Here is a 17,247-nt window from a genome sequence, read left to right on the forward strand (position 1 = left end):
GGAACATGCCAAGATGTGCAATAAAAGGAAATTTCAGAGTAACAACTTTGCATTAGTCTTAAAATCAGTCAGTACAAAATTGATCCCAGCAAACAGTATGACTAAGAAGCTAGATAATCTTAGGTAATGTGGGGAAAAAAGCATTTCCATCAATGAGGAGAAAAAAGGCAGAAACTCTTGAAGAAGAAGGGGAGAGATCTCTGTAAGAAAGTCAAGGTTGCTATATTTAAATGGATAACCAACAAAGACCTACTGTATAGCACATGGAAGTCTGCTCAGTGTTATGTGGCAGCCTGGATGGGAGGGGAATTTGGGGGGAGATCGGATGCATGTTTAAGTATGGCTGAGTCCCTTCGCTGCTCACCTGAAACTATCACATTGTTTGTTAATCACCTGTGTGTGTGTGCTAAGTCGCCTCCATCGTGTCGGACTCTTTGCGACCCTATGGGCTGCAGCCTACCAGGCTTCCCTGTCCTTCACCATCTCCCAGAGTTGGCTCAAACTCATATCCATTGAGTTGGTGATATTCTTAGACTCTGGAAAACTGCCCACCCTCACAATAGAAGAAATGCAAAATAAACATATCCAAACACTTAGGAGACTGGCAAAGACCCAAAACGGTAAGATAAGCATACATTTTATCAATTTGGAAACTGAAGCTTATTGAATCAGAGTAGATTTCCTAAGTTTACACAGTTAATAATCATGTCCGGAATAGGTGAGTCTTTGACTTCTGACCGAATCCTGAAGGATTTCCACTACCTGTGCTTGGCTTTCTGTGCACTCAGTCTCCAGTGGTGGTGTTGATACTATTTGATGTTAAGTGGAGTTTTCTTTGTTCAAATTTACCATTGGTATAAAAGAGATCATCTGTATGAAAACATAGTAAAACTGCATCTTATGTTGGTGTCTGTTGTAGCTGTGTATTGCCCTAATAGGGATTTTACAGAATTCTGGTGCTTTTCCAGAGTTCTTTACTTAGATTTCAGAAGCTGTGCTCACACGTCAGATGAACAGCAGTAGTACTGTGACAACACCCTCGGTTGCGGTCATCCTAGTCTAAAAGTAAAAACCTGTGAGTGTCCCTTCTGTCTCCTGACCAGCATCAGAAGTGATCTGTTACCTGTAACTGCTCCTATATGAGCAGCAGGTGAGGCCAAAGAGAACAAAAGCATGACTTCCTCTTGGACTCTCAGGAGCCAAAGCCCTCTGCCTGGTACCCCCGAATCCCTGTTGTTTTCTCCCTCCTCATCCTTACTGTCTCTACCTTCCCCTCTCTCAGAAGGTATGATTCCCTGGACCTTATTTATCTGTAGAATAGTGTTAGGTTGTATTGGAGGAAATTTTTTTCTTAATATTTTATCTTCATGCCAAGATACAAAAGTTATGACCAGTAAAAAGAGGTTCTTTCAGATAAGAAGTGTTCCTTTGATAGGTTGAGAGACCATTATCTCCCCTCTGACTTCTACTTACCGCGTGGTGACTAGAACAGGAGCTGAAATCTACTGTAACACCAGACATGTTTTACATTAAATCAGTGGTACACACTCCACTATAGGGAAGCATATAAAGGAAGTAACGTAACCTCAAAAGCACTGAGTCCTCAAAAGACTCAAATATCAGGGACTTCCCTGATGGATCAGTGGCTAAGAATCGACCTTGCAATGCAGGGAACAAGGGATCAATCCCTGGTCAGGGAACTAAGATCTCACATGCTGCAGAGCAACTAAGACAGGACACAGCCAAATAAATAATTTTTTTAAATAGTATATCAGACTGGCAGTTTCTGAAGGTAGGCACACCCTCATGTGCGTTGGCCAAGCCAGCCCCATTCCTGCAGAAAAGAGAGGATTCTGGCATCGTTCTTCTAGCTCCTCTCTTGGCCCTGTGAGTTATTAAAGCCTTTGTGGCTTAAACTCAACAGCTCTGTTTTAAAATACCCACTCAAGCTAGATGGTTCTAAATAGAACTAATGACAGCCAGAAAAAAAAAGGCCTGTAGGAACTTGCTCCGACACAGAGCTGATGTCTATAAACAGATTAGTAGAAGGAAGCAGAACATTTTCTATCGCTGTAACTTTTGTGTCTTGGCACGAAGATGAAATAAAATCATAGGAGAAAATTACCTCCAACAAAGCCTACCACTGTTCTACAGAGAATAAGGTAGAGAAGAGTTTAGTCTGCCCTCTCTCCATATACTTGTGTTTGATCAAGTCAATTTAGTAATTAAGCATAAATATCCACTAGTTAGTGTGTGGTGCTAAAGATTTGACTACGGGGAAAAGAAATGACAAAATAGATGTAGAGGAGAGAATGAGGGAAATTTTTGATCTGGGTTTTTCAAGAAGTTCAGCATAACTAATCCTTAGTTCAAACAATGACCGATAGAGCTAACTCAGGTTTTCATTTGTAGAAGAGGGAGTAATATGCTTTGTTGTGTCTTTACTGAATTCTGGTCGATTTGCGATGTTTCAGGTGTAGAGCAGAGTGATTCTGACTCCCTGTGCTATACAGTTGGTCCTTGATGTTGATCTGTTTTATATATAGCAGTCTGTATCTGTTAATCCCAAATTCCTGATTTATCCCTCCCCCCACTTTCCCTTTTGGTAACCATAAATTTGTTTTCTGTCTTTTAGTCCAGGAACAACATGATTAAAGAAATCCTAAAGTTACATTAAACTTATTGTTTGAACTGCTGATTAATAGACAAGAAAAAGATTTTCAGACTTTTTCCCTTGCATCTTCATGCAAGATTTCAAAAAAGGCTGGTAGGATAGTTTAAGAGGTAGAAGAGAAAAAGTTAAGTACATAAATAATCTGTTTATCAAGTATGTGTAGAAAAGCTACCGGGGGACGTAGCTATGCCCCTGACTCCCAAATTTGTTAAAATCTCCTGGGGATCTTTAAAAGTTTCAGAGCCAAGGCTACACCCCAGTTCAATTATCTCTCGATCTCTCAGGTTGGAACACAAGCATCAGTTTTTTGTTTTTTTTTTTAAGCTCCACAGGTGATTCCAAAGTTCTGAAAAATTTGGGAAACACTAGACTATGGAATAATATTTTTTTTTTAATACAGTTGGTTTATAATACCGTGTTTGTTTCAGATGTACAGCAAAGTGATTCAGTTATACATGTATATTTTTTCAGATTATTTTCCATCATAGGTTATTATAAGATATTGAATACAGTTCTCTGTGCTGTATAGTAAATCCTTGTTGCTGATCTCCTTTATATATAACAGGATAATACTATTGTATTTGTCTCTTAACCCCATACTCCTATTTATCCTATTTCCCCCTCCCCCTCTTTCCCCTTTGGAATGATATATTTATCTTTTAACAGTATTAACAACTATGAGATTTTTGTGCATCATTATTGAACATTAATATGTAGTTATTTTCACAACTTTCCTCATTTATGTAATGTAATTGTTTCAACTGTTTTTTCTACTTCAAGAAAAAAAATGAATGTTTTAACATCAACATCATGAGTTCTGCTTGCTAAAATCATACTTGCCTTCCTCTTCTATTTTCATATGTCAACAGGAATTGGCAGCAATGAAACAGATTATCACTCACATGCGTAGTAAGCGTTCCGAGGACAACTTACTTTTCACTAAAATGGAATCCAAAAACGTGACAGAAAATCAGAAATCAAAGACTTTGAATGCACCTAAAGAACCTGAAGACAATGTATTTATACCCAAACCAACACTGTTTGTAAGTACAACAAAAATTAATTTAGAATGTTAGTCTTTGGTTTTCACTAAATATATTTGACTTATATGTCCTTCCTCTCACTCATATTGGTTTCAGACTAACTATAGTCATTTTACAAAAGGGCCTTGAAAGATCTGCATTAGTCCCTTTTCTAGTTAGCATATTGAACTTGCCCAGTAATTAGCATTAATACAGCATCTTCCATTCTCCAGGGACAAATTTTAAACAAATCAGAAACTCTTGATTTGACTGGTTTCCAGCATGATCTCTCAGTTTTCATTAGGATGTAGCTGAGATCATACCTCTTTTGAAAGATTTTCTCTTGTATATAAAAGAAAGTTTATTATAGAAAAAAGAGAAAATGCAGATAAGCAAAAAGAAGTTTGTTTTGGGGGTTTTTTGTTTGTTTGTTGCTATTTGTTGCTGTTTGGCCGTGCCGCATGGCTTATAGGATCTTAGTTCCCCGACCAGGGATTGAATTCCAGCCCTCAGTAGTGAAAGCGCTGAGTCCTAACCACTGGACAGCCAGGGAATTCCCTGTTTGCATCATTTATAAATTTACATGAGAATAAAAAGGATATAAAATATCACCTATCCCCTCTTATTTGTAAAATAATGTATTTTGCTGTAAGGAGTTTTCTTGTAAAGTATAAAACCAATCATATTAACATAAACCAAAAAACTGAAATGCATTATTATGTAAAAATGTATGTGCACAGAAAGTAGTCAAAAAAACAAGAAATTAGAAAAATTTGGACTAAAAGCAGAGAAAATAAATTATGAAATATTGAAAATGATGTTTTAATAAGTAATGAGAATTTAACAGAATCAAACTAGGAGTAACTTTATTAAATATTTCACTTTACTCCAACACGGTTACCGCTCCATGCCTTAATTTCTCAGAAGAGGCATGATTTTTACCATCTGAGCATAGAGACTCAAAGCCAGAAAGATTTTCTGTACGATATTCTGAGTCAATGAGTCCCCAGAATCTTAAACTTTTTTCAACTCCCTAGATGATTATAATAATCGGTCAAGTATGGGAACTTCTGATCTAAGCTGTTTCATTATACATTCAGAACATGCTACTCAAGATCAATGAGATGTGAGAGATTGCTTGGTGATTACATAGTTCAACCTCCTTTTTCAAAAAAATGACAGAGTTACAATCTAAATGAAATAAGGGATAATTATCATAAGGATCTATGTGGCAACAGACTGAGCTGACAGAATGGAGAAAACAGCAAATCTAGATTGACCAGCCTGGGAACAAGGCAGCTCTGTGGATTTCCATGGCTGAGTCCACGGATCTTTTCCTGTAGTGGTCCTTTGGCTTCTCGCTGTTTCTCTCCTAGTGTCTGCTCACTCATAGTTTCCACTTCCTTATCTACTTGCTCACGGTTCCTTGTCTTGAGACATGTTTCTCTGCATCCTTTCCCTAATCTGTTCTCTTCTAACTAGTTCTCTCTGTATTTTCCAAAAGCAAGAATTGAATCAACACAGTTCCTCCTTATTGGGGGATGTATACCTCTTGTGGCAAGACGTGTTAAGGTTATTAGCCAGCTACTGAATGGCTGCCCTTACTAATGGACCAGGGATCATCTGGTACCAAAGAAAGCTGCCTAGGGCTGTTCATTCAGAAGGGCTACAGCTAGGCAGGCTCTCCTCAGAAAGTCAGCTAAGATTATGGCAGACACTGTGATGTGTCTATTATTATAGTCTGCAAGAAGAGAGCAGATTGAATACATAGGTGCTAATGGGAAGTGCAGGGTCAGATGAAAACCGCATGGCACAGCCACATACCCTAAGCCTATCACACGCTCTGGTCTGCTTTTCTGACCCTTCTCTGTTTCAAGCAATGAACTACTCTTTCTGACCCTGACCTCCTACACGTCTGACTTTAGGCGGGTAACCTGATTCTGATATCCTGAAATCCTGACTGTCACTGGTACAAAAGTAACAGATTTCTCCAGGATGTCAAGATAAGGTTTTACAAAGAGAAGACGGTTAAGAAGATTTGAAATATAAAGTCTTAATTGAGTAGTGTTTATTTCCTCCTTTATGCTTATCAGTATATTCTTTTTTTCTACAATAATCTTTTTCCTATATACTAGAGAAAATATTTCAAAAGAGGTGTAATCTCAGCTACGTCCTAATGAAAACTGAGAGCTCATGCTATAAACCAGTGAAATCAAGACTATGTTGCTAATAATGTAGAATTTGGAATGGGAACTGACCGGGTAACCTGGGACGAGTCACTGAAATGCCCTGAACTGGTTCTTATCTATAAAATTAGGAGTAAGATTACATGAAATGAGGCCCGGACTTCTTTTATACTAGCATCCATGATTATCTTAAAGCATCATAATTTCTACAGTTATTATTTTGAGTATTTTCAATTTTCCATAGCAATGCTTTTCTTATGTTTTCTCTGATCTTGTTAATAGGAATTTATGGTGCTAATATTTGAAAGTGAGATCTAATCATTACATAATTTTCTGGTTCTATAGCTAAAATGGAACATTTCTAATTTACTTCCAGATCCTTCTGCTGAAATTATTTGCTGTTGGTATTTTTCCCTAATATTAAATTCAATAATGGAGGGATGGATAGGTGCGTGTTTATATATACACTGAAAATATGAAGAAAACACACAAAGCCCCTGTTAAATGGGCAGTAGGGTGAAGGTGGATTCCCTGGTAGCTCAAATGGTAAAGAATCGCCTGCAGTGCAGGAGACCCGGGTTTGATCCCTGGGTGGGGAAGATCCCCTGGAGGAGGAAATGGCAACCCCCTCCAATATTCTTGCCTGCAAAATCCCGTGAACAGAGGAGCCTGATGGGCTACAGTCCATGGGGTCACAAAGTCAGACATCACTGAGCAACAGACACTTGCAGGGTGAAGGTAGAGCTGAGTTGGAGAAGAGAAGGGGGAAGAATAAGAGCTTAAGACATTTTTCTTCACAGAAGTTTATAATCATATAAATGTTCTGCAGTGTTCCTGTGATATTTACATACAAAGACAACCCCACAAGGTGCATTTTTTTTTTTAATGTCTTTCTTTTTTTTTGGTTGGCTGTGTCAGGTCTTAGCTTCAACACTTAGGATCTTTCCTAGCAGCTAGAGGCTTCTCTCTAGTTGTGCTCGTAGGCTGCAGAGCAGATGGGCTCCGTAGTTGGCAGCTCTCAGGGTCTCCAGTGAGGCACCCGGGCTCTAGTTGGAGGACATAAGCTTAGTTGCTCTGCTACACATGGGATCTCTGTTTCCCCGACCAGGGATGGAGCCCACATCCCCTGCATTGGAAGGAAGCTCTCCACCTCTGGACCACCAGGGAAGTGTCTCCCACAGACTGTATTCTGTAGGAAAACTCTTGACTGCTGAAATCACACATGTTGGCAGGGTTATTTTTCAGGCATTTTTGATGGACGAACAAAGACTAAATTGAACCATAGAATGTAAGTGCTTTGAGGAAAGAAGCTGTGTTCCCATTGCCTTACACAGGACATGATCAAAGCAGATAATAAATATTTGGTAACATAGGACTTAAAGAAACAGTTATTTGCCTCCCCAATTTAATTATCGTCTTAGCTGTTAAAACTAAACTCTGTGGGGAATTTTAGTGTTGAACTAAATAAACTACATGAGGTCACAAAGAGTCGGACATGACTGAGCAGCTGAAGAACAACAAATAAACTATCAGGAAAGTGAAAGCTGCAACCCGTAAGACGATGTGCTGCTTCTGCGTCAAGCAACACCGCTCAGTCTCTTTCATCTGAAACTCACAGTGTGTTCCCACCGATAATCTGCTTTCTCTTTCAAGGTAGTTTTAGCTGTCCTAGCCATTTTTTTCCCGAGCCTTACCTACCCCCTTCCTAGAAGAGAACAAGAACTATTTGAATCCTCTTTGTAGCAACTCTCCTCTCCTCTCAGAGCAGCATGGAACTGTCTTTTGCTAGTTTTCTGTTCCTTTCCCAAAATACCTTTATACTCAGGATTCATATCATTGTCATTATTTTGTCAATACTTTCTTTAAATATATATTAGCAACCCCACTGTTAGTCTTGTCTCCAGGTAGATTGTGGTGGTTTGGTTGCTAAGTCATGTCCAACTCTTTGCAGCCCCATGGACTGTAGCCCACCAGGCTCCGCTATCCACGGAATTCTCCAGGCAAGAATACCGAAATGGTAACCATTTCCTTCTCCAGGGGAATCTTCCAGACCGAAGGACCGAACCCGTGTCTCCTGCATTGCAGGCAGATTCTTTTACCGCTGAGCCACCAGGGATTGTAGGCATTAACAAAAGAAAGAACCTGAATCTCCAAATAGAAAAGGGAACATAGTAAGAATATGCAGCACAAGTAGGTAATTGAAGGGTCTGAATTACAGGGTGTTCATGATAGCATCCAGGTCTTGGCTTATACTGGTTACGTCATTGGCTAGTGTATGTTGAATGGGTAAGTTACATTTATGTAATTTTTACAAAAATGATTATATAAACCACTTGATTCTCAAGAAGTGATTTAGAAGGCTATGTGTAGTCATATGAAGGCAAAACATATTCAAGTAAGTTAAGTTGAACACATGTGTGCTGACTCTATGGAGGACCTAAGCATTATAGAGCATCTGTTCATGAAGAGAGAGTCAACTTTGGACTTCTCGGTCCAGCGCAGGGGGTGCAGGTTCAATCCCTGGTTGGGGAACTAAGATCCCACATGCCTCTTGTGTAGCTAAAAAATAAGAATAATTTTAAAGATAAAATAAAAATAAATACATTAAAAAGTTTGAAGTAAGTGTTAAAAAAAAGTCAGCTTTAAAGATGCTTGTCCTCTAAGATCAAAAATGAAAATAATAAAAGGTGAAATTGGGTGGATTCTTTTAAAGGAAATACAAATTACTATGAAAATTCCAAAAAAAAAAATAATAATAATAATATGATGTTGATGGGCGCCAGGAAAGAAAGCATTGAGGTTGATCTTGAAGAATGTCTAGGATTTGACAAGGACAGTAAGGGTTAATGAGTGAGAAATTCCAAGGGCAGAGAGTGTAATATTCATCAAACATTTTCTAATTTGATCCTTTTCATTATTCAAAATGAGAATGTTTCATAATCTGACTTTACACCTCTCCTACTACATTCTTATGCCTGACTTTAGGCATTTCACCACTTAAAGCACTTTTGTCTCTTACGACAAAAGAAAAATACACATCAATAAGGTATACATAGAGTCGTCTGATTCAAAGAGGCAGGAATTATTAGAATGGTGGTTACCAGAAAGCAGGGGAAATGGGGAGTTATTGTGTCTAATGTATGCAGAATAAGCTTAATATTTTAAATAGGGTAAGTGAACTTTGCTAGTAGATTGAAGCAGCTCCAGCCATGTCTGAAGGCTCAGGGGCCAGTTGCTTAGCATACCTCTAATGCTTTCTTGTCACATTTGTTTGGGAAGCTCTGGTTTCACTATTTCATGTTGAATCTAGATTTATCTCATCAGAACATGCTCAGACCTCAAGATATCTAGCTATGTCTATTTACATTTTTAAAAGTAATTTTGTAATTTCAGCTCTCAGGAATAGTAATAGCAACCTCTTTCTGATGTAATGTAGTTGTGAGCTAAATTAGAAATAAGGAGTCTTTTTAGTAAGCATGGAAGTAGAGCTGCGAGCACTGCATGATTTGGGGCAGTTTCTCATTTAGTCACTTCCTTGGGAGGAAAGCTGGTCGACTCTCCTAGACTCATTTCAGTTGAGCCCTGCCTTTGAGGACTCGTAAATATTTGTTTCTTTGATTCCTAGTCTGTATCTTTGTTTTCAAAATACAGTGATTATATCTACTAAACATAGTTATTTCTTTACTTCAAAAAAGTGGCGCTGGCTGAACATTAATAGATTCTTAATTTCTAGCTCTCTTTCTAGATTCCAGGAATAATCCACCAGGCGTATTGTGTTTGCATTTATCAGTCAGCATTCTTCTCAATGTTATAATCCCCAAGTTATATATTAATGTTTTAGTTGTCTGTTTCTGGATGATACAAAAGTAGCTATCTTATCAGTTATTATCTCCCGAATCACATTGTAACAGTAAATTACTTCTGGTTGGTTTCCAGTTAATCCCATCATTTGTTTTTAGCCACAGCCCCCTGAGCTGTTTCCTAGATCTGGAATACAGTTTACTTCAGGGCCTGCTAACACCACTAATAATGGGAGGTTTTCACTAATTTGTACTGTTTCTATAAAGTTACAAATATAATTAACCTAAACCAGCTCAGAAAATTAAAGCAGTGTTTTGGCTCAGATGGTAAAGAAGAACCCAGGAGACCTGGGTTCAAGCCCTGAGTCAAGAAGATCCCCTGGAAAAGGGAATGGCCACCTACTCCAGTTTTCTTGCCTGGAGAATTTCATGGACAGAGGAACCTGGCAGGCTATATAGCCCATAGGGTTGCAAAGAGTTGGACACGACTGAGCAATTAAAACTTATCTGCCCAGTACGAAAATTCACTCTAAGTAGTTTGTATGTGTAGGACTTCCCCGGTGGTCCCATGAGAATCTGCTTGCCAATGCAGGGGAGACAGGTTCCATCCCTGGTCCGGGAAGATTCCACATACCACAGAGTCGCTAAAACTGTGTATCACACCTACTAGGCCAATGGTCTCTAGATCCCATGCTCCGCAACACGGGAAGCCCATTCACTGCAACTAGAAAAAACCCATGCACAGTAACCAAGATCCAGAGCAGCCAAAAATTAATGAATTAATTCAGGAGTTTGTATGTCTAATACATGTCTAATGTGTTTGTATATAAAATATATTATGAAAAGGGTTTCATATCACGGAACCTCTGAGAATCTTAATTTTTTTCAACTGTGAAATAGAAAATAAAGATGCTCCTCAGAACATTAACTCTGTTAATGACTGAAGAGGCATAGCAAAATTTGTTACCTAAGATACCATCTTATGGGTAGAAAAGCTAAACAGCTTTAAGATAGTAACATAAAAGAAACACTACTGTTTAAATAGGTAAAAGAGTGGAATTAAAAAAGCAGTTAGTTCTGTATCTGGATTTTTGTGCCCACCTTATTTAGCAGTCATCTATCAGGGGTTGGCAGATTTTTCCTTAAAGCGCAAGACAGTAAATATTCTAGGCCTTAAGAGGCACATACCATCTCTATTGCGTATTGTTTTGTCTTTTACCTTTCTTTAAAAATGTTAAATCCATTCTTAGCAGGCAGTCCATACAAAAACAGACCATGGACCATAGTTTGCCAGTCCATGATGTATCTTAATGTAGTTTGCTCAGTACTAATCAGGAGTTGGTAAAGGCTTAGAAACTTCTAGTGTCTGGAACTTTGAGCCATCACTAATGGGTAGTACCTTACTGACACAATATCTAAAAACAGAGAATGCATGTGTCGTAAGGATCTGAAATCAGCTTTCCAGAATCACTATTATCTCCAAGGAATTTGTTTGAATTTTGCTAGTGTTTAGATAATAGATACTGATGTAGATGAGAAGTTATTCACGGGTAACCTGAGTTTCAGACAGTGACTGAGGGCAGAAGTTTACCAGTACAAAGGCTGAGCATGCCTTGAGTTCATACCACAGAATATGCTATTTCCATATCTTACTGGTTATTATCATTCCCATTCAGTAATGGCAGTGTTACTTAGAATCATTAATACTGCCCACCTTGCTTGTAAATGGTGATGTTACCTGATTAGTTGGAGCCATATTATGGCATTACTGTAGTGGCATTTTCTTTCACATTGCATAGGGGCAACTCTTGAATATAAACTCTCGTGAGAATTCATAGCCAGACTTAAACAGAACTGAGAGGTGTCTATCATAGCTAACCCTAACATCATTCATTCATTTTAAAAAATGTTTATTGAGCCCCTACATTATGCCAAGCACTGTTAGAGGTAATAAGGATATAAAAATTCCTCCTCCCATGAGCTTACTTACATTCTTTTATGAAAATTAAAGTATAAATCGACAAGCAAACCAAAAAACAAATTGTGGAGAAATTGGAAAATTGACAAATGCTATAGGGAAAAATAAAACAAGAAGGGGAGTGAGGAATAGAGAGGGGTGGCCTCCTCAAGAAGGTGACATTTACGACTTGAAAGAAATAAAACCAAATGCTCAAGAGTTTTGAGCAGCTGGGTTTTGCTAAATTTCATCATTATCTTAATATTAAGTCAGTATACCCAGGTAAAAATAGATTCCGATGGAAACTTGCTTTGCTATTAACGTAGGAAATGAGTTCCTATTACTTTTTTTTTTTCTATTTTAGAGTACAAAATATCCAATAAAATATGTGACTTTCTGTAACAGCAGAGTCCAGGTAGCTCATACTGGAAACTATACCCTTTTTCAGTGTTTCTGCTTTTTTCAAAACATTTTTGTTTATTTACTTTCTTTGACATGTACACACTGCTTTATTTGTTTGTTTGTTTTTCGCTGCGCTGGGTCTTCTTTGCTGCAGGCAGGCTTTCTCTGGTTTCGGAGCCTGGGGACTACTCTCTTGTTGCAGTGCACGGCTTCTCCTTGCGGCAGCATCTCTTGTTTTGGAGCATGGGCTCTCGGCATGCGGGCTTCAGTAGCTGTGGTGCACAGGTTCAGTTGTTCCTGGGCATACGGAATGTTCCCAGGCCAGGGACTGAACCCGTCCGTGTCCCCCGCAATGGTGGATTCTTATCTGTGCCACCTGGGAAGCCAGGAGGCTGATAAATGTAGTTTTTCATGACTCTCATAATAAAATCAGAGTTATGTGTTTCAGAAGAGGAAAATAGATGTAACCCAGGCAACCAGCAGGCCATGCCGTAGGGTATTATTATTATTTTGGCCATGCATTTGGTGGAATCTCAGTTCCCCAACCAGGGATCAAACTGGGGTCCTCTGCAATGAAAGCATAGAGCTCTAACCATGGGACTTCCAGGGAGTCCTTTATTCGTTTTTGTATCTGTATAACCTAACACAAGGACCCGGTATATAAGTAGGTGTTCAATAAGTTATTTAAAAAATAATCTCAGCTACAAACAGTTTAGTTCATGTAGTAAAGTGTTCAGAGTTAGGATTAGAGAAGTAGTCTGGGCAATATCCCAAAGGCCTCTGTCTTCTAAGTTCAGTGTAGTGTGAACACAACAGTGATAGTGAAGTTCTCCCCAAAAACTTATGAATAAGGAACAAATGTTAGTCCTATGGGAGCAAGCTGTGAAACCAGTTTTAAATGGTTATGACAAAAGAATTGAAAAGTTCATTTATGAAGTGGAAAAGCAGTTAATCCCCAAGACAGAGGCCCACTTGACTGTGACAAAGCTACTTCATTAACACATCTGAAGAAAGAAGGTATTGGGAAGAGGGGATGGAGAGAGAATGATCTGCAATGGACCAGATACAGATTGAAGTCATCAAGAAGGACAATCTGCCATTGAAATGTTTGTTCTGTCCTTTATAAGTCTTAAGATTCCTTTTTAATATCAAAAGTTTTATTTACCAATGGCAGAAAATGAAGAGGAACTAAAGAGCCTCTTAATAAGGGTGAAAGAGCAGGGTGAAAAAGCTGGCTTGAAACTAAGCATTCACAAAACCAAGATCATGGCATCTGGTCCTGTTACTTCATGGCAAATAGAAGGGGAAAAAATGGAAGCAGATTTTCTTTTCTTGGGGTCCAAAATCACTGTGGATGGAGACTGGCATGCTATGAAATTAAAAGACACTGCTCCTTGGAAGAAAAGCTATGACAAACCTAGATAGCATATTCGAAAGTAGAGACATCACTTTGCAACAAATGTCCGTATAGTCAAAGCTACCAGTAGTTGTGTATAGCTGTGAGCCATAAAGAAGGCTGGGCACCGAAGAATTAATGCTTTCGAATTGTGGTGCTTGAGAAGATTCTTGAGACTCCCTTGGACAGCAAGAAGATGAAACCAGTCAATCCTAAAGGAAATCAACCCTGAATATATATTGGAAAGACTGTTGCTGAAACTCTAATACTTGGGCCACCTGATGTGAAGAACTGACTCTGGAAAAGACCCTGATGCTGGGGAAGATTGAAAGCAAAAGGAGAAAAGGGCAGCAGAGGATAAGATGGTTAGTATCGCTTACTCAGTGGGCATGAATCTGAGGACAGTGGAAGACACAGGAGCGTGGCGTGTTACAGTCAACGAGGTTGCAAAGAGTCAGACACGACTTCGCGACTGAACAACCACAACCGTTAAATACTTAACAGGCTTCCCTGATGGCTCAATGGCAAAGAGCCCACCTGCAAATGCAGGAGATGTGGGTTTGATCCCTGGTTCAGGAAGATCCCCTGGAGAAGGAAAGGAAAACCCACTCCAGTTTTCTTGCCTGGGAAGTCCCATGGGAAGAAGAGCCTGGCAGGCTACAATCCATGGGGTCGCAAGAGGGTGGGACATAATTCAGCGACTAAACATACACACACATACATACATAATACTAAAAGAACTTTTAGTATCAGTTGATTGAGAAACTGTAGATGTACAAATTCTGTGCCTTTTTCTTGGTCTATACAATTTGCTTTCACATTTTTTTATCCTCGAGCCCCAGTTAAAACCAGTTTATATCATGACTTACTGAAGATCATAGTTTCTCAGAATGGAACCTAACTCCTCCTCTGGCAGATCAGCTAGCCTTCTGGTTTGTACTTTGGTTTCTTTTAGATTTGCTTAGCCCCTGTCACCTTTGAATTCTCTTGGAAGATAAAGCCTGGCTTTTCCCAGTTTCACCCTGAAGGCTTCTTTCACCTTTAATACTAAGGACTTTGGACTTTCTATTAAAGAAAAACTACTAAAGTGTTTTAATGCAGGTTTACATTTTAGAAAGATAAGCTTGGAAGGATTGTGGGTGATGAACAGAAGAGACAGTCACATCAGAATTAGGATTCTTGCAGGAATGAAGCCAGAAATAAAGGCCCAAGGTAAGCCTTTTGGAGTCAAGGTAGAAAGCGAATATGTGTGTGAACTCACTCAGTCATGTCTGACTCTTTGCAACCCCATGGACTGTAGCCTACCAGGCTCCTCCGTCCATGGGATTTTCCAGGCAAGAATACTGGAGTGGGGTGCCATTGCCTTCAGGAGATCTTCCCCACCCAGGGATCGAACCCAGGTCTCCCTCATTGTAGGCAGATGCTTTACCGTCTGAGCCACCAGGGAAGAAAGAGAATAAGGAATGTAAAAGATTTCTGTAAATGTTAAGGACTGTTTAGAATGAAGACAGCAAGTGAAAAAAAAAAAAAAAAGAAGAAGAAAGCTAAGATGAAGAGGAATCAAAATTTTTGGTTTAGATGACTGAACAAAATATGGTACCATTCACCAAGACAAAACATGGAGGACTGGGGGAGTTCCTTTTGACATACTGAATTTTAGTTGCCTTTAGGCGTTATGTAAAAGTATCTGTAGCTCAAGTTAGGGCTATGGTAATACAGATGGGGTCTGAGGAAGGAGATGGAGGGACTACTGGTGTATTTGGTGGTAACCGAAGGTGGCCAAGGGCATGGCTAAGGTCAAGAGGAGCTGACCATTGATGTCACTTCTAATATTTTGTGCATTCAGCTATGGCATATGAGAAAGATAAAATTATAAGTTATCATACTTACCTATATGTCAGTGTACATATATTTTTATGTATTTAGGAATGTGGTTCTTCATAATTTTAAGGAGATGTAAGTGGGAAAGGAGTAATTGCATATGTGATTTATTATATAAAATAAGATGTTGGAATCAGTACCTTATACAGATTTCTGAGTTTTATCACAGCCCCACCTTCCCTGCTCCTTTGTTACCACTCTGTATAGCCAGGCTCTTTTGGACTGAAATGATTGAGCAGTAAACCCAAGAAGTACTCTGGTTGGTCAGCATAACATCATACAGTCAAAACAAACAAACTTTTTGGCCAACCTATACTTAACAATTCAGAATACCCAAAGCACAATGATTTAGATCTAGAAATTCTTCACTAAGTAACTACTGAGTGAATGAGTATCTATATAGATAGATAAGACAACTAAAAAGAAGCTGTGGCCTTGGTTTTTTTAATAATTTTCTTTGAAAAACAGAATCAATTCATAAAATGCTCACCTCTGTAGAGTATGTTAAATGCAGACTTCAAGCCAGAAAACACAGCTGTCTGTTTTTTTAATAGACATTCCAGTGGGAGATTATTTCTGACAAAAGGCAAAATCTTTGCCCTTAAGTATCCTTCTGAATTATAGAAAGCAATTATTTACTATAATTTTACAGAAAAATTCCCAACGTATATAGGTGCTTAGTTCTTTGAATTGCTTCTCTTGTACTCTTGTCCTTCTTATAAGCATTTTACTTAATTTTCTTTATTCTTTTATTTTTTTCACAGACCAAGAAAGAAGCACCTGAGTGGTCTAAGATACAAAAAATGAAGACCTAGTGTTTTGGACAGATTCCCGAAGTTCTTTTTCTGATGAGCAAGAAGTTTATCTTAATCATGTACTTGACATTTTTTAAATAGCTAGTTTAAAGTTTATTTTAACTGAACATTAAATTAACAAATTTTATCATAATAATCAAAATACATAAAATTTAAATATTTGGTTTATCTATTTTGTTAAAAAATAAATATGGTGTACTCTATTATGATTTAAATTTTGGAACTTTCTTGATTCTTTGAGTCATTTTAAACATGTGGCTTATAAATATTTTGGTTAGCTGTTATACTGGTGAATATTTTCCTAACTACATAAGTTTTGAATTTAAACGTCATAACACAAATACCAAGACACTTTACAATTTTTAAATTAATAATCATTTGTGAAGAATACTAGAGAGCATTTCAAATGCCCAATAATGGTAGTCAGATATCATGTTAGTATATATGAATTGCTGATTCTTTCTTGGAGTCTGTTTTTTTCTTACATTTCATATTATTGCTCACCAATACAATCCTTTACAAAGTCTATTATTCCATTGGTCAAGTAAAAATTTGGTGAAAGGTGTCTTATTACTTTGGTTGAAACAGTGCTGATTCAGATGCAGTATGGACCAAATACCTAGTCAGTGAGAAAAAATCAGTAGCATTTTCTATTTTTATTGTCATAAAATATGCTCCATTTCTTATTCAAGAGTTACAATTTAGAAGAAAGAAGAGGAGTGAAAGAGAAAGAAAAAGAAATATATTTTCATGTATCAGATTTTCTTAACCACTGTTGGCATAACGTGTAAAAGTAAAGTGAAGTCGCTCAGTCATGTCTGACTCTTTGCGACCCCATGGATTGTAGCCTGCCAGGCTCTTCTGTCCATGGGGTTTTCCAGGCAAGAGTACTGGAGTGGGTTGCCATTTCCTTCTCCAACTGTTGACATAGAGGCTGGATAATTTTTGTTCAGGAAGGGAGTTGGGGGCAGTTCTTCCCTTTGTGGAATGTTTTACCGACACCTCTGGCCTCTACCACTAGATGAAAGTGGCATTCCCACCCACCCCCACCCCCAGTTATGACAATCAAAACCCTCTCTGTCCCCTTTAACGCCTAGTGAAGAACCATTGATAC

The 17,247-nt window shown here is 38.4% G+C and overlaps 1 protein-coding gene across 3 annotated transcripts in view; it reads left to right on the top strand.

Moving 5' to 3' along the window:
• Positions 1–16,348, top strand: part of PIBF1 (progesterone immunomodulatory binding factor 1) — a 222,750-nt gene extending 206,402 nt beyond the window's left edge. For 2 of the 3 annotated variants that reach the window (XM_061133609.1, XM_061133610.1), the window contains 2 exons: positions 3,544–3,717; positions 16,083–16,348. In XM_061133609.1, coding sequence (XP_060989592.1) covers positions 3,544–3,717; positions 16,083–16,133 — 225 coding nt within the window. In that variant the 3' untranslated portion in view covers positions 16,134–16,348. Of the gene's footprint in view, positions 1–3,543; positions 3,718–16,082 lie in introns of those variants that run through there. The other variant, XR_009691357.1, reaches the window with a different exon arrangement.
• The last annotated feature ends 899 nt before the right edge of the window (positions 16,349–17,247 follow it).

This window comes from Dama dama, chromosome 30 (genome assembly GCF_033118175.1).
Source record: "Dama dama isolate Ldn47 chromosome 30, ASM3311817v1, whole genome shotgun sequence".
In the NCBI taxonomy this organism is placed as follows: Eukaryota; Metazoa; Chordata; class Mammalia; order Artiodactyla; family Cervidae; genus Dama; species Dama dama.